We start from the raw sequence: 22,967 nt of genomic DNA, 5'->3' as shown, positions 1-22,967 counted from the left end.
CGATTCAAAATACCATTTCAAATATTTTCCCTTTCACCTGCTCAACCTATAGTCCTATCGAGTATATATATATATATATATATATATATAGACGATAGGAGAAAATTGCTGCTCGATCGGTGAACAAATATCTGTCTTTTCCTCTAATCGTTTCTCACAAACCCCTTGAAATAGAGGAAGAGAGATGATAATTTTCGCTTTATACAATTTCTTAATCCCAGTCAATTGGAGCCCTCCGAAGCTGTTGACTCTATGAAAATTGGTTAAAAAAACGTTGAAAGATTAAGCGATCCACAGCTACCTGTTGAACTGTCTAATATATTATTTTATTGCTCGACCGCAGGAAAATTGTATTGAATCATTTACAAGATATATTAGCAATAAATAATTCGTACGAGCGGTTCATAAATCACTGCAGGGTGTCAGGTGAGGTGATTGTTCATTTCGATCGCTTCCGGTTCGTCGTTGCGCAATTATTCGTATAAATAAGAGATAATCCGGAGAAAAGGGATGGTATTAGATATAGGGGTGGGAAAGGGGTAGAAACAATAGGAAAAGACCAGTTGTAACGGAGTAAGACGATTATAAGGGTGGAGGCCAAAGATAATCTACTATAAGCTTAATAGGTCTAAGACGGTCGTGTGCCAGTCATCACTTGGATAATAGAGACGCGTGTGTCACAATATTGACTGTATATATATACATATATATATATAGTTTCTAAACACAAATCAGCTTCGATTCAGATTTCAAACGTTCCACCTGAAAATTATTGCGGCGACGGAGAACAATAAATCGAATAATTTCACAAGTACTCACCCCCCCCCCCCCCTATACTTTCTTCGTCTACGAGTCGAAGCACGCTTCCAGGCACGCTTCAGTCGTAAATTTGCACAGTTTGGGACATTGCGCAATGGGATCCTGCAGAAAGTTTGGGTGCACAGTTCATTGCGGCAATTGACGCAACAAGAATCTACCGAGAGTCTCGCGACAATGAGACAAAAGTAACCGAGCTTTTGTAAGCTCTCCAGTACCGGCCAATGCTACTTTGTACAAGTGTCACTCGCTCTCGACCAAACTCCGCGGGATTCTTCAAGGTCATCGGCAGCTGTGGTGATCCCGCAATTACTCGCTTGTCTCGCTACATCTTCACAGTTTACCAAAGCGTATTATCACACCGAAAACTATTAGCAGACCAATGTGGACCGGTATTAAGCTCTCAAAGGAAAATTTAGAGCACTTGGAGATATCTGTTGACAATTGTTACATCATCTTGATGAAGCTATCCTTATATTTTTCTATCGAGTAAATACATTTATTCTTCAGTTCTATTTTTCCTTCTAACGTACCATTCCAAAAGAACAAAACTAGTATTTGGAGTAAAACATTATTCAGTACCTTTACCATCGAAATTATTTGTTTTCAATATTAATATATATGTGAAGTGACTTCATCAATTTAATTGTAATTTTATTTCGAAGGTTTCAAAGAGTGTACCTAAATTTGTCATTATAAATGACAAATCTCACGGTTATTGAACAACCGTTGGCAAAAGCGATTCTCTTGAAATTCGTCGAGTTTGTTAGCATACCTTATGCAGGAAGTGAGTGTGTTACTCGAGGTCCTCGAGGTCCCCGAGGTCTAATTTAAAAAAAAGGAGAAAGATGTTTATATATATAAATTTTCGTCGTTTGTTATTTATTAAATAGTACCGTCATTCGGGGTGAAATTGATCTTCAGGTACAATGAATTACTTAATCATTCGAGTTGAAATATTTAACACAGCACATTACCTTGTTAAGTAACACCTGAAATAATTGTCGATAATATAAATATACAACAATATTGTAATAATAATAAACATTCATGAAAAACGATCAATATTCCACCCGAAACGACGACGGTACAGAGCGATCAAGAAAGAGAGACACGAGCGTTAGGGAAAACTACTAAGAAGCGTTACCGTTTTAATGCTTAGGAAAAATGGAACCTTCCTCCATATTGTATTCTTTTGTCGTAGTCCCTGCAGCCGGCCGGGGCCCAGATGATTGCTCCATATTACTTATAGTTAGTCACCTCTTTAAAAATCTTACTGCCTAACTGTAGTGAAATTGCCCGCAATAGAACAATTAGGAATGACCTGTAAAACTTGAACCTTTTCAGTAAGTTTTCCCTCTGACTCGACCATAGCGAGACGACGCGTCTCACTCCAAATTCCTCATTTTCGATATTCATAGCTTATTTCAGGCCAGCTATAGTTTTCTTCCGACCCTACCGAGCGAATCCAGAAAACTCTGTACACATCGCACTCCGACGAGTCCGATGCCTTCCTTCATCCCTTCCAGAACTCCAACTTTCTTTTTAGCCGGCAAAAAGTTAAAACGTGCTTTTTACGCAGCTCGGAAACTTAATCCCTGGTCCCGTTCGGTGTTTTATGAATCTTTAAGGTTTTTTTCGTCCTAGCTTAAAAGGAGATGGGGGGTAAAAGGGAGAATGGAAGACGAGACGCGTTTGATCGAGTCGAAGAGGAGACTCGCCGAGGACGAGCCACGAGTTATATATATATATATATACGTTACTGTAGAGGGTGACGGTAGGCTTGTTCCTGTTGGCAAATATAATAATTGTTGGAAGCGAGCGAGAAGCGAAGAAGCAGACTCGGAAGTACTTTGTGAAAAGAGCATAGGACTGTCGGGCGCTATTAGCGTGTTTGAGACAGTGGAAGCAGGAGAGTTGACACTGTCGGTGACGTGGATCCTGCTGTGAATCGAATTCGATTGGAAAGGTTTGGCAAACAATGGCAAAACAGAGGTCCGCCTTCAATCCCTTTATGATAATACAGTTTTATTGGGGGTAGTGGGACAGCTCTCAGCTCTTCGGCTCTCGCCTCAGGTAAACTGGTGGCACATCGCACTAACGCTCAACCTCCGAAATATGGACATGCATTTATTGAACCGTACAACGGTTCATTCGTTAGAAAACCATTTCGAAAATACTTTACTTTGTATATGCATAGAGAAGGCAGCAAACATGTAATATAACCTTTGTACTTCGGAAATAGATATAGTAATACAGTCTATGTATACCATTTCCGCTTTGTACGTTTATCTATATATATATATATATACTGTAAAAAAGTAGAAAACCAGTCGGGAAACTGCACGCAGATTTGAGTAGTTTCAATATTCGATTATAGAAAATATAAAATAATCAAGTATATATTGCGACGAGATCCCAGGAAGGTCCTTTAATCGACGGACATGTTCGTTGACTTTAATGATTAGCCAGTAAAAATGTTTCTCTCTTTTTATTTCAATTTTTACGATGCTCGCGCGCTATAAATGCTTCGTTGCGGAAAGTGTAAGCGCGTATGGATGTTCTATATATATAGACGTACACAGACATAGGCACGCTTTATTTATCGCTCGCAGCGCTCCCACCGGTCGACGTTGCAACTTCGACTACACATTCATCTAGCTGATCGGAGAGCCATCGGTCTGCTCGGAATATTACACACGTATTTTTATTCGCAACATCGCAATGGCCACTCTGAATTGCTGGCGCAGCATACTTTAGTTATATATCGCAGCGGGTGAGAGCAAGAGAACAAGACGACTATGAATCGCAGCGACTCATTCGCTATGGCACCTGCGGGAAAGCATGATAGCACATCGGGGCGTCGCATCGTTTCATAACTTTACATAAAATTAGTACCTAAAAGCCCTTTGCCTTCATGGGTCCTGTGAACTATTCCGCGCAGCAGAGCGACAGTTACGCTCCAACTTAAGTGAGAGAGAATCGATTATAATTTCTCACCGAGCCGAGCACTCCTATGTACCGAGAAAAGGACAATTTTCTTGCATTTCCGAGAAAAACTCTTCCGAGGCAGGCAGATCACGACAAATCGATTCTGCAGGAGTCTCGAATTGCAAGCATTTATTAATGATAGGCAATAATGATAACTATATTTGGTTGGCTTTAGAAATATATTTCTTATTTTCAAGTGACTACACATTGAGTTGCGAGGAATCAAATTTTTTCATATACTTTATTACATTTGAACAGGGTTTATTTAAACGCCTCCTTTCAATCATATATATAACGTTTTGTTTCTTCAAGATATAGAAGAAGACTTCAAAGGAAAATATATGAATTCGAAATACTTTTAAAATACCTTCTCCTGTGTACTGTAATTGCAAGAGTAAGCTATTGAATAAGATTTTAATAGTTGTGGAGACACATTCGCTACAATATTGCCGAGTTGTACAGAAAATGTAATTTCTTTATTTTTTATTAGTAATAAATTTTGTAGAATTAAAATATAATAAATAATTACCGAATGCAAAAGATTCCAGTCGAATGGAATTAATAAAATAATTATTTTCAAAATGTGAATTACGTCTTTTTAAATAGACGCTCTTCATTTGAGAAACTTTTAAATTCATTAGAACAAAATACAATTTCTTATGGGAAATCCCAAATATAGTCGGGTACTACTGATGTGATCACCACTGAAAAGCACTCTTTTGTTATATGGTTTACTGCATAGAACACCTTGATTTTATGATTTCTCTTTCTTCTTACACTTTTCTCTATTGTTTGATTATTTTGCACCACTTTTGCTTCTTGGTCACTTTCTTGTATTGCTGATTTCTTAATTTGTATGTGAAGTATACTTTTTGTAATAAAATACTTTGAAGCTGCTTTGCTCAATGCAATATTTCCACCAATTGCTTCCTACATAACTCTCACAAGAATTTCAAGCATTAAACATTTAATTACAAAATTCTGAGTACGTTTTTTGCCCTTTCGATGTCGCTCCTTTTTACCCCCTCACGATACATAAGATAATTAAACACAAATTTTATCAATTATACGATGATTTGTATATAGTATAACTGTCATATTGTGCTACATTATTTGAAAAGCAAAATAATCTTTAATATACTATGACGTGACACAGTCTATAGTACCTACGCTCTTAAAAATAAAATATAAAAATAGATGGAAACCCCTGCAAAAATACTAAAATTATATAGATATATAATTATACTTTAAAACGTTAAACATTATCCGCTTTGTAGTGCATTTTTTAGCACAAAAATAATACACAAATGTATCAACGAGTTGTTTCCACCGGCTTTTACCTGGTTAACTTACTTAAAATACCAAATCCAGCATTAGCCGTATTTCCATTAATTTCTCGCTTATCGCTTATCTGATGGAATGAGGATGAGATTGAGCGAGAAGAAACTGAAAATACGTGCACCTGTGCGACGATTCATGATATGCGGCAACGGAACAGACGGCCGCAGATGTTTGTCAATTCGCGCGAAGGATTATCAGGGTCTCTTTGTCAAAGAAATAGAGTGTACTTAGCTGCTTCGTTCTCCTTAATAGCTTGAAAATGCGCTGTAAAACGGCCCATAGTGACGTCTCCAAGAAGAAGCACGGGACTTTTTTTTCCAGTCAAAGCTTAGTCCGCCATAAATGACCGAAAGCTTTACCTTTACCTGCCGTACTCCGACAAATTATTACACCGTTGTAAAATCAAATAGTGTTTAAATGCGGTTTGCACTTCGATCCGATCTCAGCAAACGGTGCCCAAAATCCATCCGTCGACGCGAAAAACTTAAGCGGATTGCATCCTTCAAATTGTATACTTTCTCCAACTTTTCCATTCTCTAGAAGGCTGCTAAAAAAGTTTAAGCTTCTTCCGATCTTATTCACTCTCGTTCCTGCGTTATTTTGCACCAAACGCATAAAACTACGATCATAGTTTTAGTAAAAATCCATGTTGCATATATTCACACGTTACGGTATCCGATAAACTCCACTTATCTCTATTGTTTACATTTAGTATGAAGATGATGACACGCTGGCTCATTTCGCTCTTGCCTATAATCATATAATATTTGTGTAGTTTACTTTACACTCGATGCGATATGCTGTGTGATAATTAACTGCGATCAATGATTTTCGCAATGTTGCTGTTTCAAAAAATTTATTCAAATGAAGAAACTCACCGGCGGATAGGTTAGCTTTGCTCGTTTACTTTCCGATTTACGCTGCGTTTTATCTAATATTGTCTCAAGATAAGCTGGTTTAATCGGTTGCGTGACGAGCGAAATTATTCGTAATCGCATGTAAATTCTAACCTTAAAATTTTTCATGTATTACACGTAAAGAAATCGCTTTATTGCTCAACTTCCATGGACCAATTGATTCGAGCCTCGTGAGGAGTACGGCTATTGGAGATTCGAATGTTTCTTGGCTCCGCCTATGTTAAGTCACCCTCGGGCCATTTATGCAAGCTGCAATGGAATAGCTCGGGAATTTCCTGAATGGGCGGCCCCAAAACAACCGGCTCGACCACTCGTCGTCCTTTCTCCAATTCTCCAACTTCTCGGCCCTCGCTTCGAATTATTAAATCCTCCAACATTTTTCTCCTTACAGCTACAGCTCACTCGTAAATGCTCTCTCCTAACTCCCGACCTTCTCTTGGGATCACTTTTTATTCAAAAAACACATTTATCACAACTCCAAATATATCTTTCTTATTCAATTTCTTTGTTTTTTTTCTCTCTATTTAATGTAATAGTTTACACGGTTTACACTTATATTATTGAAATCAATAGTAATCAACAAATGTCTTGCAATTATTTCTGTGACAAATGAAATTCACAGTAGCAAAGTGAAATTGCTCCCAATGACGTCAAAATAACCAATTTTGTTACCAGGGATTATAATAGGAACAAATCCAATAATACCACAGCAGTGTATTATGAATGATTTCACTTTTTTCCAACAGAAGGTGTTATTCTATATTTTTAAATCTTTTGTTATAATAAGTTATTAAAAAATTAGAAATTACCGATAATAGTTGGCGGTAGTACAAGGTAGCCGTTTTGTTTTGTGTGTGCAAATCGTATTATCACAAGATAGTACTCGTTTATAATGATTTTATATTCAGTCGGTAATAATATGCAACTCTAGACTCTTATGATATCCGCGTGGAGCTAAAATCGCTCTTATTGATAGTTGGTTAGTAAGCATAAGCAACTAACTGTTGCTGCTACACTGATCACTATTGGTTGCTATGGCAACTTGTAACAGTTGATATTTGGTTGACATCCAGCAATCCAGCTGTTGCTATGGAGACCTACAAAAATACGCAAAATAACAATTATCAAATGATACATCAATTAAAATGTTGGTGCAGTTGGTATTTTGACGTTGGCTGATTGGTTATTTCAGTATGTCTGTGCAGGAGACTAGTTTCATAGAAGAGTCACCAAAAAATACACAAGAAGAAATAAATAGAGATTTGAGTCTTGTATATGCTTATCCAACTGTGAATGTAGATGAATCTAATACTGTTTTAACCAGGGAGAGTAAAAATCCACGACAGTTTGATAAAAAAAATCATTTCGAAGAAGATGGACTTTACTTCTCTGAAAATCTTTTCACACACAATATTGTTAAACCTGGTTTTAAAAAAATGCTTGATTATAGGTCAAGCCCAGAAGCATCTGGAAAGCTGGTTGAAATAGTTATACGTAAAGTTACCATGCATGATCCTGACAATAGTTCCATTTCTCCTATAGTTATTGCCTCTGCCTATATATTATTTGGTAAAAAAGTTATTTGTAAAAATAATAAGCCTTTTAATAGAAAACTGTTTAAACTGTTAATACACAATTTAGACCGTCATAATTTGTCGATACAGGTACACAGTCAATGTGGCAAATCTGTTCTTTTACCACTTCCATTACCAAAATGGCATGCAAAAGATAGTAAAGTAGATATCGATTTTTCTATAGAGGATCATGCAGGTAATATACACTCTGGAGTTCTATCTTGTACAATTTCTCTGAGCAGTCACGGATGTAATGAGGAGGACAAGAATAAAACATATTTGTGCAGATTCAGCAATGACCCAAATGATCCACAAAATAGTTTGTCTTTGCTTCAAGCAAGTAAAAGAAATGTGCCTATGGAAAGAGTAAAATATTTCTCCTTGGAGCATCCAGCTTTGCAATTTTATACCAAAGAAAGTGCTCCAGAGCCATCAAAGAAATTACAACAAAAAGAGCCAAAAATACCTGACATTGTAGTAGCTGAGCAGTCTACATTTTCTCTGATAAATATATCCTTCAGGAATCTCTTCCAAGCTAGACGCCCATTGAAGCCATCATCTAGCACTCGTAGGCACCATACTATAGGAAAAGAATTCCTCTCAATTACTGTTCTCAGAGGTGTTGAAATTCCAGTAAGGGAAGAATCTGCATTAGTTCAACCAATAGTGGAAATTGAATGGTGCAACACTATTCATACTACTAATGTAGCTGATGGTCCAGCACCAATATGGAATCAGACAATTCATTTTGAGCTACCAAGACATAATGTGGAACAGTGCGTTAAACTAAGATTATATGATCAGCATCCAGTGTGGGGTCAGCAATGGCTTGGCGAAACAAGAATTCCATTGGAATATCATAGAAATTACCAAGAGCTTGAAAGATGGATTGCCTTGTCTCCTATTCACAGCCCTGTTTTATTATTTGGCTATGTACAAGCAAGCCCAGGACAATCTTATACAAGACTTTATGTTATAATGAAAATGGAGCAATCAATCAGCTCAAAAGAATTGGAGAGCAATGCAGTTGTCACATTAACCAAAGGCATTCAACGCTGCCTTGCTACTCCATACAAAATAAATGGTATTGAAAATCCTGAGGAAGCTGCAAGGGTATCCATGCTCTTATCGACATTGCCAGCTCACTATGGTCCATTACCACCACGTCAAGCTTTAAATTTAAGTAAAGTTGATCATTATGGACGAGCAGCTTTGCTCGCTGTTTTGTTACAAGGTTTTGATTTAGATGCATATGTGTTATTGGGTAAGGAGAAAAATACCATATTAGCATATTATTATAATTCAATAGCTCGGTAATGTTTTTATCTTTATTAGGTTCATCACAGACAATCAAATGGTCAGCTTTTGTACTGACGTACAAAGTAAACGGCGAAACAGTTTTATGGGATCCAGAAATTGGTGATTATTATAGCCTGGACGACAGCAGATGTTCCTTAATTAAAGTCTCGCATTTAATAAATCATTCCGGTGTTAGTATTTTAGAGATATGTAATATCGTGAATATTACCTACTTAAAAATTATCTTTATACTTTTTGCTTTAAGATTTGGGAGAATTTGCATATGGCAATACTTCCACATAGTTTGAAATACGATGTGAAATCAAGTAAGGATTGGCGTCCTATAAGTGCGACTGGCTCGTCACTGAACACTAGAACCGTCCAAGTTCTCGATCTGAATATAAAAGAAGAAGAAGAGCAACAGCAGGTTAAAATAGTTGCTGAAATTGAACAGTGCCTGAAGGATAAATTATCCGAATGGCGAAGCACGATGAGTTTAACAACAGTATTTAATAGACATGCAGTTTCAGTGTTAAGAACATTTTTGTCTAAAATAAAAAGTGCTACTAGACCGCAGCTGGATAAAAAGGACCTGAAGCAACTTTACAGAGCTTATCATACACATGGATTTGTGCTTAATTTGAGAAATAGCACCGTGGATGATTTTACCGAAAGATTAGCGTCAATGAAAATCCATAGAGTAACTGGGCCAGTTGAATTTGCCCTGGTTTGTCACATGCAGCAGTACATTGGAAAAATTTACTCCATATGGTTGGCCATCATCATCATCAGGAGCAGGGACTAAGAACTTTAAATACCGAAAAACTTAACGCTGTATAACAAAGAAATCTTTATAGTTGACTATACAAGTTTATTGCATATCATCTCCTTTGTATAATCTAATTATACATAAATCTCGGCAGCTGTGAACAGTGATGCCAGGATTGGCGTTTTTACAGCCAAAAAGTCGAATGAATAGGTATGCATATATACGTACCACAAATGCACATCTACTTGGGATACGCTATTGTTTGCCCGTAAAAGCGCCAATTCTAGCAACTTTACGACTGTGAATCATTTGAAGTAACAATATAATCTTCGTTTAAACCATAAGATTTATACACAATTCTATCGCGATTCGTGAAAAGAAATTAACCAACAATACATGGCCAGTCCTGTCGAGGTAGAATTTTAATAAAACTTAATATAAAGATCTTACACAGAAGCGCTAATTAACAAAACAATGAAAAGACATTTAATAGCTTCTTAGCGGATAGATGTATGATGTGCGCGCTTAGACTCGGTGCGTATATTTTAATATGCTGTATAGCGGTAATACAACGCAATGGATGCATGTTTGATGTCACAAATTTAGACAGTAATCGTGCATATAACATTTCTTATCACTTTTATATCATTTTCATTTTCTCTCTTATTATCTCATTTATTTATTTATTCTTTTTTGATTAGCGTTGATTTGATAGGTTCAGCGAACGCAATAAAAGTAATGCATTTTCATTTGGGCACTGCGCAGCAATGCATTTTTTTATAACAATTATATCCGACAGATTTTAATATTATTAATAATAATATAATAATAAAACTAGTAATAATAATAATAATAATAATAATAAACGTATTAACAATATTCTAATTTTTAACGATTTTAGAGATAGATCGAGAAGGAACAGACATATTTCATACACATTATAGTTCCGATTGAAAAGAATTTTGTGCATCCATCCCTTATCGTAAAATACATTTTGCCTCTGATCATCTAAATGTGATTTATCGATTCGAATAGGAAAACGGGATTGTAAGGAAATTGGGAGAGGGTGGCAGGTCTACTAGTGACAAAATCGGCTGCTACGCAGTATTCGTATATAAAATTATTCATAGCAATTACTCGTTTCTCATTCATTATTTTTGCTTGTTGCAGCTGCATTCCCTAAAGGAAGGCGTCGTAGAAAGACTAAATTACATTAAAATTTGTACATGTATCAAATATGGTCTAAATACGTTGTAGAAAACCGTGTAAAAACTCTAACGTACATGAACAATTTTGTTCGAAAACTGGCAGTGAGATAGGCCTCAAAACTGTTAAAGAGAGCGCGTCGAAAAAATTCAATTGACAAATACTGCTCGATAGTGAATTAATTGACTATTCATAGCTAGCCTGCCTAAAGTTGAATGAATCCTTGCGAAGAAAGCACGGTGAAACTTTGCCGTTTTGTAACGTGGATGCAATTTAGCGAGGAATAACGCAATGTTCTCCACGAAACTGCAGCCACGTCCAAAAGAAATCCAGACGATCGTTTCGTCGCTCTAAGAGAGAGACGATTTATAGGCATTTTATTATATTGTATAAACGTTATCCCGAAAGTGACACGTGGCTCTGGCCTGGACATGTGTGTGACCTGACATTGAAAAAGAATAAACTAGAGACACTCCTTGCGACGATCTAATCCTAGTCGAAAGTTCATCGAACGTTCGTTCATCACACTGGATATTACATTATTCATCACTAAAACCCTTTGAAGTACTGGACTAATCAATATATGTACAGTTTCTAGTCCCAGGGATGATGAGCGTCGAGTCGGTTGAAGCTAGCGAAGACCCACTGGGAAGGACTTCCTGAGCTGAAGTGGGTCGTTCTTCCAACACGTCTACCTGTGTGTCTATGTACGTGTGCGGGTTGGTGTGTGTGTGTGTGTGTGTGTGTGGGTATGCTGCGATAAAAGAATGTCTGTTCGGTTGGTATAATGTTAGAAAAGATCGTTGTTGCTGATGGTAACTAAAGCCTTCCTTCATCAGCCACGCCATTCATCTCTTCTCGATCTTACTTGAGCTAGTAATGAAGTTCCTGAAAAACGGAAGCTCACTGAGCTGACTGGGCATGGACCTTCCTCTTCGTTACTCCGTTCGAGTAGCCATTGGTGTGAGTGGTGTGACCATTTGTAACCGCTCCGTTGCTAGCCGAAGCAGTTTCCGCTTCCGCTATCGCCTTTGCTCTTGCTTTTGCCTCCGCTGCTTTCAACCTATCAGCTTGTTTTCTCGCGTAAGCTTGTTTACCCTGAAGGAAAAAATCCATGTATTTTTTATTATGCTTCATTCATCCAAATATCTTATTTTATTTTAGAACGTAAGGAGTACCTTCGCTATGTAGGCTTTGGCGTAAAAGTTGCCGAATAGTACGATGAAGGAGATCATGTAAATGACGAGAGCATACTGCATCCAGAGTGGAAAGTCGCAGCCGGATCTGATTCCATTTATGCCGAGGATCAGAGCACAAGTGAACTGGATCAGCTGAAGTATGGTCAAATATTTTTTCCACCAAAGGTACTTGGCCACGTTCGGCCCCAAGGCGGCCAGGCCGTAGTAAGAGTACATGAGGACGTGGATGAAACTGTTGACCATGGCTGGCAAGAAAGCTGAGGGCAAAAGAGAGAAAAAAATTATATTGGAGCCAGCTTGGAACACTTTGACGCCGCAATGTCCTATTTCGATGTTCCAGTCGAGAAAGTATACAGCGAGTCGCTTAAAGTGCATCAGTCATAATTTATGAATAATTTAATGTAATATTAATTGCAATATACTCACTGGAACCACTCGGGACCCATTTAATACCGATCCACCATAACGAGAACATGGTGGAATGGTGATAAACGTGCAGGAAACTCAATTGATTGTCCTTCTTTCGTAGGATGAAGAAGAAAGTGTCACAGAATTCGAGGAGCTTGCTGAAGTAGTACCACCAAACGGCATGTGCTATCTAGAAAAAGATTCAAGGTTTCACTCGAATAATTCCTAATGCAATATTGCTTTGATGAGACTCGTGGAGCAAAGAGTGGTATACCTGAAGTTCATCCGGTCGTCTGATATGCCGGATCGGCTGACACACGTAGCTGTACCGCAGCCTCGTCGATGCTACGAACAACTGAAAGAACACGTTTTACGATTATCAAGAATTTTCTGGAAACTGTGCAATAAATAGAGCTATTATACCTGAATGGCAATATAAGCATTGAGGAGAGCCATGGCCAGATTGTAAGGAATGAGCACCCATGTCAGCTTGAAGGCTTTTCGCTTTCTCATGACCTTTGGCCCGGCCCATACAATAAAAAGATACAGCATTGTGTAGATGAATGTTGGCTTTGGCGAATCTACGAGAAGCCATCCTCTCGTCCTTTCGTCTGAGATTGCAAGATACCATTTCGTAAATTAAAAGGATAGAGGAAGAGGAATAATCGCGCATGAGAAATTACATATATATAGCTTTCGTTCGATCGATTCGACGAAACTCGAGAAATCACAGAAGGGAATTTCAATAAACCCATTAAGGCTTTTTTCCGATCGAGCGAATTTCACTTGATTCAGCGGTGTATAAAGAGAGTAAGCGTACGAGAAAACGAGACTGCATCCCGTCAAGTTCAACGATTCCTAATGCGTTAGGCCGTGAACGAGTGAAAGTGATCTGGCGGCGAGTCGCTTATTAATCGATGCCAAAAGAAGCCACAAAACATTTCTTATCGGAAATACGGCACGTTACCTGCCAGAGATAAGGTCCAAAGGTAATAGTCGTAGGCGTCGTTTATAAAGGTGGTAGTTGAGTTAATTAGAGCCGCCATTGCCTGAAACAGGAAATTCAATTGATGTTTTATTTATCGCGTGAACTTTCACCAGGATCCGCTTATCAAAATATCGTAAAGCCAATCGCGTCCATCTGTAATTTACACATTTTCAGTATACACACGAATAATCGGCAATTATTATTGTTACTCGTTAAAGCTTCGGGAATACAATAATCAATCGTTAATTTATTGCTGGTGTATATAGGAAGTATTGATCGGTGTGAGTTGAATGGAATCGTTAAAAATCCATGGTATGTCATTAATCGTTAATTGGCTTTCACTCAACGGGGATCCGAAAATACTCTAAAATTTCTCTATTATAACAGAATGGCTGAAAAAAGCTGACTGAATGAATGGTACGTGATGTTCGGTCGTTAAATCGCTCTGGGCACTAATGCGTGTATACCTTCCATACACGTTTTCCGGTCATTCACACAACGTCTAAAGAAACGTAAGATAACTTTCACGTTGCAAGGAAGCCATTACTTATATCTTCGAAACTTGTTATTGACTTGTCAAGCTCTAGCTCCTCTTTTTTCCGCGAATCTCTCGCGAGACATTTATCCCCATAAAGCTCGTTAAATCATTACGCTCCTCGTAGAATTATCCCTCCTCCACTGGATTCTGGAATTTCATTCTGAGAAATAAAAGTCACGACTCTCGTTTGTCATATGAAAAACAAGAGGTACATTCTGCATGAGAAGTATGGTCATTTTTCTGCAAAATTAGCAATAATTAGCAAAGCTTGCTTTTTTTATTATCTCAAACTGAGTAGATGCGATACGGTTTCACTTGAAAATTAACGGTCCTTCGCCTCTTTATACGCTACTAAGTAATGGGTTCATCGTTATATCAAAGCTACTCGTGTTGCTACAGCGAATTATTGCAATCTTTTACAGATGAGAATTCTGACGGAGAAAGTGCAATAAATCCGCGATTTACTCATTATACTCCTAATACTTCTGCGAATTTGAATTACCGATTCTCATCCGAGGTAATTATACTCATGGATCGGGTTAATCGAGGCTTTAATGCACGAGGAAAAACAGTAAAGGAATAAATCACCGAATCACTCAATTTGAGAATAACAAATGGCAACAGATTCGTCTCGCTAGATCCAAGGAATTTTTCAAATTTCAGAATAGAGCGATAGAGCGTCCTTTAATGACTTTAAGCAAACGTTTCCGGATTGTTACTCGTACTCCTCGTAAGTTTTCCCAATACACACTTGAAAAATATAATCCTGCACCAGTCCGTTAATCCAACTATTTTTTAAAACTATATATATATATATATATAGCAATAAAATGTGAGTAAGACAGAGTTGCAAACGTTCCTTACCTCGTTTTATTATTCAAACGATTCTCCAGAATTTTTGAGGATCGAGACACAACGCAGGTGAGATATCGAAAAAAAAAACGAAGAAAATTGAAAAATCTTGCAGAAACTCGCGATAGATCGGTGTCAAAAGCACATGGCGCGCGAGAGTGTTGGATGAAGGCGTCACTAGGCACCTGAGGTGCCTTCACCGAGAGTGGCTGCTCGTCTGAAGAAGAGGAAGCCCGAAGCCGTGGCCCGACGAGGTAAATCGGCAAAGTGGCAGCGCCTCAGACCGGGTGTCCGGTGTGCTTTATAACTTTGGTCAGCATCCCGACCGACGTGGGGCGCCGTAAACGAGGCCAAAACCCGACGCGTGGTGGGACCCACGTGTCACGTGGTATAGATCGCGCGAGATCGGATCGAGAGACTCCAATGATCCCGCACCCCCCGAAACCTTCCATCTACATACCTTATTACTTCTCCAAATATAATATATTCTTTCTCATGTGTATGTAGTTTTTAAACCGTGCTAAACGTTATTTAAATCTTATTCTTTATTTCTTGTCTTTTATATTTTTTTTGCCCCTCCCTCCCCTATTGTACCAATCCTTTCCGAAGAATACCAAGAATCCAAGCAGTAACGAAAATTGCAGGTGAATCTGCGTAATTTCAATTATTCTCGTTGAACAGTCGAAATAATAAGGTTCGAACTTCGAGGACATTTGTGAGAGTTGGAGAAGTTTTTTGGACGCCGAGCATCTCTTTGGGCAAGCAACCACCAGCTACACGGCATGTCAATCTGGCCTCCTTTTCCGGACAAGGCGAGAGTCAGCAGCGGGGGTTTCCCCCGTCAAGCGCGCGTATGCACAATACACATACACACATTACAATATTCGTGCGAGATATCCGTGGATCGAAGATCCAGGAAAAGGAAGATGCCGGAGAGATCGTGACATGATCTCCCTTTCGTTAACTCGATCATCTCCACGAATCTGCATAAATTTATTAGCATAACCTAATTCGTCCAATACATTTTTTTAGCCAATCCTTTCTCCCCTCTATATACATGTGACTTCTTGTTGTTATCACGTACCATTTTCATTTCTAGATTCGTGCGAGACGAGTGGACTGACCTGTGCTCATTTTTTTCTCAACCGATTTCACTGATCACCGATGTGTTGATCGAGTAGAGTATGTATATATATACATAGTACAGAGGGGGCAGGGGGAGTTCTCCAGTAAATGAAAAACGGTATCGTAGAGAAAGAATGGGGAGGGCGTTTTGGAAACAGTTAAGGCAAATGGTCCATCGACGACTTTTACCTATCGTCTTATACCTTTCACCAGCTAGGCAAGTACCGTTCATAATTAAATGGACCCACATTGGCTAAGATTCGTTGAATAAACACCACACGACAGAAAGACTCCTGTTTCATATTCATCCTCGATTCACTCGCCGCATGGCTATATCAAAGGACTAGAAAAATCCACGATAAATTTTTCCCAATCCAATAATACAAGCCAGTAACAGCGATTACCATTAAATTTCCTGATAAAACCAACTTTTCCACGTGAAAACTGCCATTTGCTGTTATATACGTGACACAATCTCATTAAATCATCAATTTTAGTTTCACGAAGGTCTCGCTGATCATTAATCTTCTGAAGTGTCATTCCAATATAATTATGCTGGTACGATTGAAACTTTGATCTTGTACAGAGGTATGTATATAATTCGTAAACTTTTCTTTTGTTTCATTCTTCATATACGTATATTTATAACAAGGTATAATGTATATGAAGTATGAGCAATACATTTTATTTACACAATGTAACGATGATTCTTGAAATCTGGCAATAAATTAATTACAATCGATGGATCGTGGTAAGGAAGGTTATTGACTGGCCAATAATGAAATAAATTAGTGCGGAAATAAGGAAAGCATGAGGAAAGAATCAAGAGTATAAAGGAAAAAAAAGAGAAGTAGAAGGACGACCGAAGTAAACCAGCCTGAGGTGGCAGATTCCGGCAGTTCGGCCCACTAAGTTCTGTAGCCTCCGTATCGTTCAACAAGTTTCGTTTTCTTCCGTTCCTCACGCTGCCCACCAACGAAAACACCCCCCCCCCTTCTATCGTCTCGTTTTGTGTTACTACGGAATAAACCACTGACCACACGAAATATTCGCACCATGAATTCTTCATGGTTCGCACACTACGAAGTCCGGGCCGAGTCACTCCGAGAAGCGTCGCTGCGCAAGTATCCAAACAAACCGTTAAAGTCTTATTGCTGATCCATTTCTATACTCCAATTTAGTGTATCTCTGCAGGTTACGTGCACCATTCTCTCAGTAGGTCATAAATCTTGCAGATTCTACGGATTCTAACTTTAACCGATAAAACGTTCTTGAAACCTACATCGAGTCATCCAAGCAAAATCTACTCTCCTTGCCTGCCTCGTTGCAACTATTTATTCTAGTTGGTAACGGAGAATCTTTGTTGAATTCCAGACGAAAATCCGAGTCGAAAAAGCAGATCGGACGGAATCAGGTTAGAGACGGAGAAAGCGAGTTCTTATTTTCCGTGTGCAGATTCCACGCTTCTTTCTTCGCATCGTCTCTTTGGTTAAAACGGTTCTGCTTCTTTGGCGGCCGTGAAACCACCGGCGTCCCGTTTCGGCAGAGATCATCTATTTATTCGAAACATAAGAAAAAGGAGAAAACCAAAGGCACGGGCTTTGTTATTGTTGGAAACAAATATCGAATAATTAGAGACAAATTGCATAATGAACAATAATTAGTTCCTCATTGTAGATTTCTAAGCAGCGGCTATCCTTTCCTTCCTATTACGTAAAGCCGGAAACTACGTGGGATAGATAAGGCCTTGTCGGTGTCGGGTAAAGAGTCCAGCGAAGAGCGGAGTCTACCCTGAACTATGATAAAATCCTTCTTCGTTCTTTAATTCTTCCCTCAAACTGCACAAAACCGTCTTAAGTGTGTGTGTGTGTTTTTTTTATTCGTACGTTTACATCTAAAATGCTACAACACGTGTGACGTATACTTTATAGAATTTTCCCCATCAAGTTCAAGCTAAGATATCGTTTTCTACACTATTCAATTTTATTTTTCTACATTTATACACTTGGTCAGAAGTTAGAAACATATAATCTCAAAGTGTTCAAAAATGCCATCCCATTTTGTGCTTGATTAAAAATAACTACAGAATTATATGTAACATTTATATAATATTCTATCTTAAACATAAAAGTGCAGCAGATAAAAGCTTAACTCCATTGTAAAATGTAATATATAAGAATCTCGAAAAAATTGCATTTTTGCCATTCAAGCCCAGAGTTTATCCACCACCGAAAGAAACTTTTTATCGCCAGAAGCAAACTTTCTTCTAACGGCTTCTTCCTGCTTGTTTGTTTAATAATTCCAAACTCGAATGTCGTGCAATAAAACCACTCAATATGTACATAGATAAATTTTGAAACTGCAGTTGTTCGTTTTACTTTTGGCGAACAGAAAATTAAATTGAACGACATATAAAGGGTTAATGAGTACCTCGCGGATACAAGGAAAGTGTCACGCTTTGCGAATAATGAAAATCATCCCGTTATATTATTATAATGATGAGACGAGACGCCTTGTCACATTTGCATCGCGCAAAGTAGCGTGCACACATGCACACGGAGGAACGAAAATGGGTTCCCGATTCATTCATCGGAATATGAAGATTTCAACCCACCGACCCAATTTCCGCATCTCTCATCATCAGTTTGCGTTTAATTACAAGGGCCGAAAAATCGTAAAGATATAATTTACGGTAATCGTAAACTTTCTTCTCTATCATATTTATTTGATAGTTGCTGTCTGGTGCAGCTTGAGTACCGAGAGTTAAAAGTCGGGAAATTATCGAACAGGTGAGAGAATTGGGGAAATCGCTTCCTCGATCGTAAGCACTGTTTTTGCACGTGGAGAAAAAGTGTCAGAAATTAGGATATGAAAAGCTTCTTACACAGGCATCGTTTTAGCCGGTGAATTAATTGTCAATGAATGCTTCGATAGTTTTTAGTTTGCGATTTCTATCGAGGAGAGAATTTCTATTTACGCTGTGCGAAAATAACAACACGGGGTATTTACTATATATATATATATGCTCAAGTTCGATTCGAATCTTTGGCCAAACGAAACTGGCTCGATATTCTCTTCCTCTGGATATTACGTCAGGCACTCTCACACTTTTGAAGAATATAGGTTTTTGACCCGGTGAAAGCATGTTGTCGATACCAAACAAAATTGGCCAAGAAACTCGTCGTTGAACCTCACGACTTACCGCGAGAGACAAGTTTCATCCAACCTCCAAACAAGACACAGAATGTAACTGTCCATTTCTATTTTAGTAGAATTTTATTACAACTATTTATATATATAACTATTAATAGGAAGTAATTCGATAATCTTCCACTTTACTAATGCAACACTATGCACTATAAAGCATTTCAAGATTTACGATTCATTTAATAGTCTCCCAGCATAGTTTAACATGGTGATTTATTATCTATTATGGCTAGATCTTCTCCTTCAAATTCTATCGTAAAAACGACGTACATCGACCTGTTCCAGTACTCCATATGGAAGCATCGAGTGGAGGAAGACTTTCTCGCTTGGAATAAGTTCATTTTCCGTGGCCTTGAAATCGTTAAAGCCTCAACAGAGAAAAACAAATCATTTTCATTCGAATATTTTCTTTTTCTTTTTTCGTCGATCGAACGAGCTATCTATTAATTAAAGCCAAGTAATGAGTATATAATTGATCAAAGAAATATTTATTCGCGAATTAAATCATCTTTCTCTCTGTGGCGTCTGCTATGGATCTCCGATTTCCCTGTCGATAATGGGGAAAAAGAAGAAGCAGTAAAATTAAAAGTAGAGGATTTCTCAGAGTATACACGCGGATTCACGTTGGATACTTCGACAAGCAGAAGAAATATAGACTGTATATCATTCGGATGCTGCCTGACTTCCTTAATGCTTCATATAATTTCCTTATTGTCTCTGGCAAAAGACCAGCATATATATATATATATATGTATATGTGGCTACCTGAGGAATAAGATTCAGGACGAGCAATCGTACCTCGAAACAGATAAATTTTCCCTAAAATGCTTTACATGTTTCACGTAGCAGCTTTGAAGACAAATAGTTTAAATTTGCATATCGCCTAGTGTTTGCAGAAAGCAAGTTTACAGCAATCACTTTCACACGCGATATACAAGACCGATTGGATGAAATCAGACTTGATCGAGCACTGATTTATCCGGCCCCAGTGCAGCAGTCTTGTCTACATTTTCCTATATAACAAATTAATTATTATTATACCGAATTTCACACAGAGAATGCACGAGAACCCTGGATTTACCGTGATAATTCAATATCCACCAATACACATTACGCAGAGAGAAGGAATTTACCGATTGCCGATGACGTACACGATTTTGTAAGAAGGCAAATTTACGTTTAACAGAATAATGATTTTTCTACGAAGTGTATGACGGCCCCTAAATATTTGGCATGCGCAAATATTATTTCATAAATTTATCCTCGGTCAATACTATTCCGCAACATTCGTTTCCGTAACGTAATATGCGCGGTGAAAAGCTTAAACTGTGTCGTTGATTTTTTTCCACGTCATATAGCTAAAAGCATTTTAAGAGCGAGGAGCTCTGGATTCCCTCGCTAACCATCGGTTTCTCTCACGGGGGACATGCGGATGACGAAGAATGAAAGAAAAACAACAACAATAACAAATGTAAACTGTTGACCGAGTGTCCCCGAAGCACGCTCCGCGGATTATATTATTATTACAACAAGTATCAAGTTCTTGCGGTCTACGATAGGAATAATAGCAATGGGTGAAATTGCTTTTCACAAACCTGCGCCAATCTTTAATTAAAGCTGATTCTAAACGAAGGGAAAAGCTATATCTAATGGAGAGTGGTTGCAGCATTTCCTTTCTCTCCGGCGATCAAAGAACTGATCATTTATATATATATATATATATATATATATATATACACATAGAACACGTTAATATAATAGAAATTTAATTCTAGTGTATAATTATTACTATTTTTATAATGTTAATAATTCGAACAATAGATGCAAGCTCAACAGCGAATATTTTGTCACCTGTTAAAGCAAAGAGACTCTAGGATGATGATGCAAAAGGGAGAAAGAAGGCCAAGAATTTTCGTTGGATTGTTTCGGCGATTAGAGCCGTGGATTGCAAGGTTCTTCACAGGTGTAAAACTCATTTGTAAATAGCTTGGTGGCAAGGATAGCTAGGTAGATGAGACACGCTAGTGTGCACGGTAGACTCGAGCGATTTCACTTTCGCTGCTTCTTCGCTTCGCAAACGTCGTTATCCAGCGCGTGGACCGGATGGACCAGCCCACACGCGAGAGAAATTTCCCCCTGCAAAGATGCAATATGCTATACAACAGCTGCACGCGTGCACGCGTTCTGCACGCACACCTCACGCGCGCCGCACCTACATACCTTCTTCTTACATTTTCCTCACCTTCTCACCGAATCTCTGCACAGCTTAACCGCAATTAGGTCCATTCAGGCGACACTACGCAACTCATTATTTTCTATAATATAACGCATTGTACAATGAATACAGTGTGATTCATTTAATTATTCCCCCTAGAGCAGACGTATGCGAGTCCAATTTTTTTTACATTCTTTTGTTTCTTTAAGAGAAATCTGCAACTTTTTGTGCAAAGCCTCTTTTTCAATGGAGATGCAAAGAATTTCGGTAGATTTTGTGTTAAACATTTATTTCACTTATGTGTACGAGATAATTTTTTTTTATATAAATATCTGAGATTTATGTTTAGTCTTATGCTTTGAGTGCTTCACTATACATGTATAAACATTCGTGTGTTTTCTTGACTCTGAGAAATATAAAATTTTTATTTTTTAGCGGATACTCTTTATGTCTTGGCAATTATAAATGTCAATTTAAAATAATAATTGATAATTACAAGTTTTAGGATAAAATTTTTTAATCGAGAGTTTTATGTTTTCGATGAGGATATAAGTGGTACATACAGCCTTAGTTTGACTCTCAAACATTATTTGATCAATATATGAAATCCACCAGAAGCTTTTCAAATCAAACACCCTGTATAATTTTACATTTTGTAAAATTGTAGCTAACCTCAAAGCATTATAAAAAGTTCTAGTAATTTTTTCATTGTTTCCAGTTGTTTATGATATACTTCAATTCGAAAGTGTAAGTATTCATATGAGTGCAATTATACGCGTATACTTCTTCAGCAAAAAACGCACTTCTACATATGAGCAACAATTTCATATGGAAATATCTCGCGGGGTAAACGAACGCAAGATAAAATGAAAAAATGATAAGAGAAGCTTGAAATTCTCATGAGGTACGCCAGTTACAAGAATATGCAAAAAAAAGTCCAGGTAGCCTTCGTGTACCGTTCAAATGACGTTTCAAGGTCAAAGCAAGACTACCACTTTATATCCCCCTCGAAGCCGTAAAACTTTTGTTCGGAACTCTTTTCACAATACTCAATGATCAGCTTTAAATCTCTGGCGTAGTTTAAAATGTAACACCCTGCATATAAATATATACATAATTATAAATTGATAAGTGAATTTTTTCCCTAATATTCCAAAACGATTAAAACCATGTATAAACACATTATATATTATATATAATAACAATAATTTCTAAGCATCTTTCGTAACGCACCGCGACGATCTAATCGACGTCACGTTATACTGCAAGATTTGTTTGCATTGACCGATCTCGTTACCGGTTTAGCACGACGCGGTTTTCTCGTCTGTCGAACGGGCGTCTCCCTCCACACTTTCTTCGAGCTTCCATCACCTCGCTTTCGAGGTCGGTGTCTAGGCCCCTATCGACTTTCTTTAATACTCGCGGGACCAATTAGCCCCTATAACGCCAAAAGGTTACGACCTGCAGGAAATTTTGGTTGCGGACATAAAGCAATGTCGAGGGATTAACAAAAAAAGTGGAA

The 22,967-nt window shown here is 38.0% G+C and overlaps 2 protein-coding genes across 4 annotated transcripts; one reads left to right on the top strand and one right to left on the bottom strand.

Annotated features, from left to right (window-relative positions):
- The first annotated feature begins 7,127 nt into the window (after positions 1-7,127).
- Positions 7,128-9,958, top strand: Cc2d2a (Coiled-coil and C2 domain containing 2A). Of its 2 annotated transcripts, XM_066736315.1 has the most exons (4): positions 7,128-8,207; positions 8,274-8,903; positions 8,975-9,129; positions 9,204-9,958. In XM_066736315.1, exons 1-4 carry the CDS (start codon positions 7,259-7,261, stop codon positions 9,741-9,743), a joined length of 2,274 nt encoding a protein of 757 aa, XP_066592412.1. In that variant the 5' UTR covers positions 7,128-7,258; the 3' UTR covers positions 9,744-9,958. The 2 variants fall into 2 exon arrangements, with proteins under 2 accessions (XP_066592412.1, XP_066592411.1); XM_066736314.1 differs by having other exon boundaries at positions 7,128-8,903.
- A 153-nt stretch (positions 9,959-10,111) lies between these two features.
- Positions 10,112-15,188, bottom strand: LOC136779031 (very long chain fatty acid elongase 4-like). Of its 2 annotated transcripts, XM_066736316.1 has the most exons (7): positions 14,911-15,188; positions 13,488-13,569; positions 12,944-13,131; positions 12,795-12,875; positions 12,539-12,710; positions 12,092-12,369; positions 10,112-12,011 (listed from the first exon to the last, which is right to left on the bottom strand). In XM_066736316.1, the coding sequence occupies exons 2-7, from the start codon at positions 13,564-13,566 to the stop codon at positions 11,817-11,819; spliced, it is 993 nt and encodes a 330-aa protein (XP_066592413.1). In that variant the 5' UTR covers positions 13,567-13,569; positions 14,911-15,188; the 3' UTR covers positions 10,112-11,816. The 2 variants fall into 2 exon arrangements, with proteins under 2 accessions (XP_066592413.1, XP_066592414.1); XM_066736317.1 differs by lacking the exon at positions 14,911-15,188 and having other exon boundaries at positions 13,488-13,575.
- Positions 15,189-22,967: the final 7,779 nt, after the last annotated feature.

This window comes from Prorops nasuta, unplaced genomic scaffold (genome assembly GCF_024137725.1).
Source record: "Prorops nasuta isolate Cenicafe-Biocafe unplaced genomic scaffold, Cenicafe_Pnas_1.2 PNAS00015, whole genome shotgun sequence".
Lineage (NCBI taxonomy): Eukaryota > Metazoa > Arthropoda > Insecta > Hymenoptera > Bethylidae > Prorops > Prorops nasuta.
The sequence above is the reverse complement of the archived record's forward strand: the minus strand, read 5'-3'. Positions and strand labels throughout refer to the sequence as shown.

What these genes read in the sequence shown, in the direction of transcription:
- LOC136779031 (XM_066736316.1), bottom strand. Translation starts at nt 13,566, where the DNA reads ATGGCGGCTCTAATTAACTCAACTACCACCTTTATAAACGACGCCTAC. An exon ending in TTGGACCTTATCTCTGGCAG is followed by an intron (nt 13,132 to 13,487) that starts GTAACGTGCCGT and finishes TTGCAATCTCAG; the next exon opens with ACGAAAGGACGAGAGGATGG. An exon ending in ATGGGTCCCGAGTGGTTCCA is followed by an intron (nt 12,370 to 12,538) that starts GTGAGTATATTG and finishes TTTTGCCCTCAG; the next exon opens with CTTTCTTGCCAGCCATGGTC.
- Cc2d2a (XM_066736314.1), top strand. Translation starts at nt 7,259, where the DNA reads ATGTCTGTGCAGGAGACTAGTTTCATAGAAGAGTCACCAAAAAATACA. An exon ending in AGATGCATATGTGTTATTGG is followed by an intron (nt 8,904 to 8,974) that starts GTAAGGAGAAAA and finishes TATCTTTATTAG; the next exon opens with GTTCATCACAGACAATCAAA. An exon ending in ATTTAATAAATCATTCCGGT is followed by an intron (nt 9,130 to 9,203) that starts GTTAGTATTTTA and finishes TTTTGCTTTAAG; the next exon opens with ATTTGGGAGAATTTGCATAT.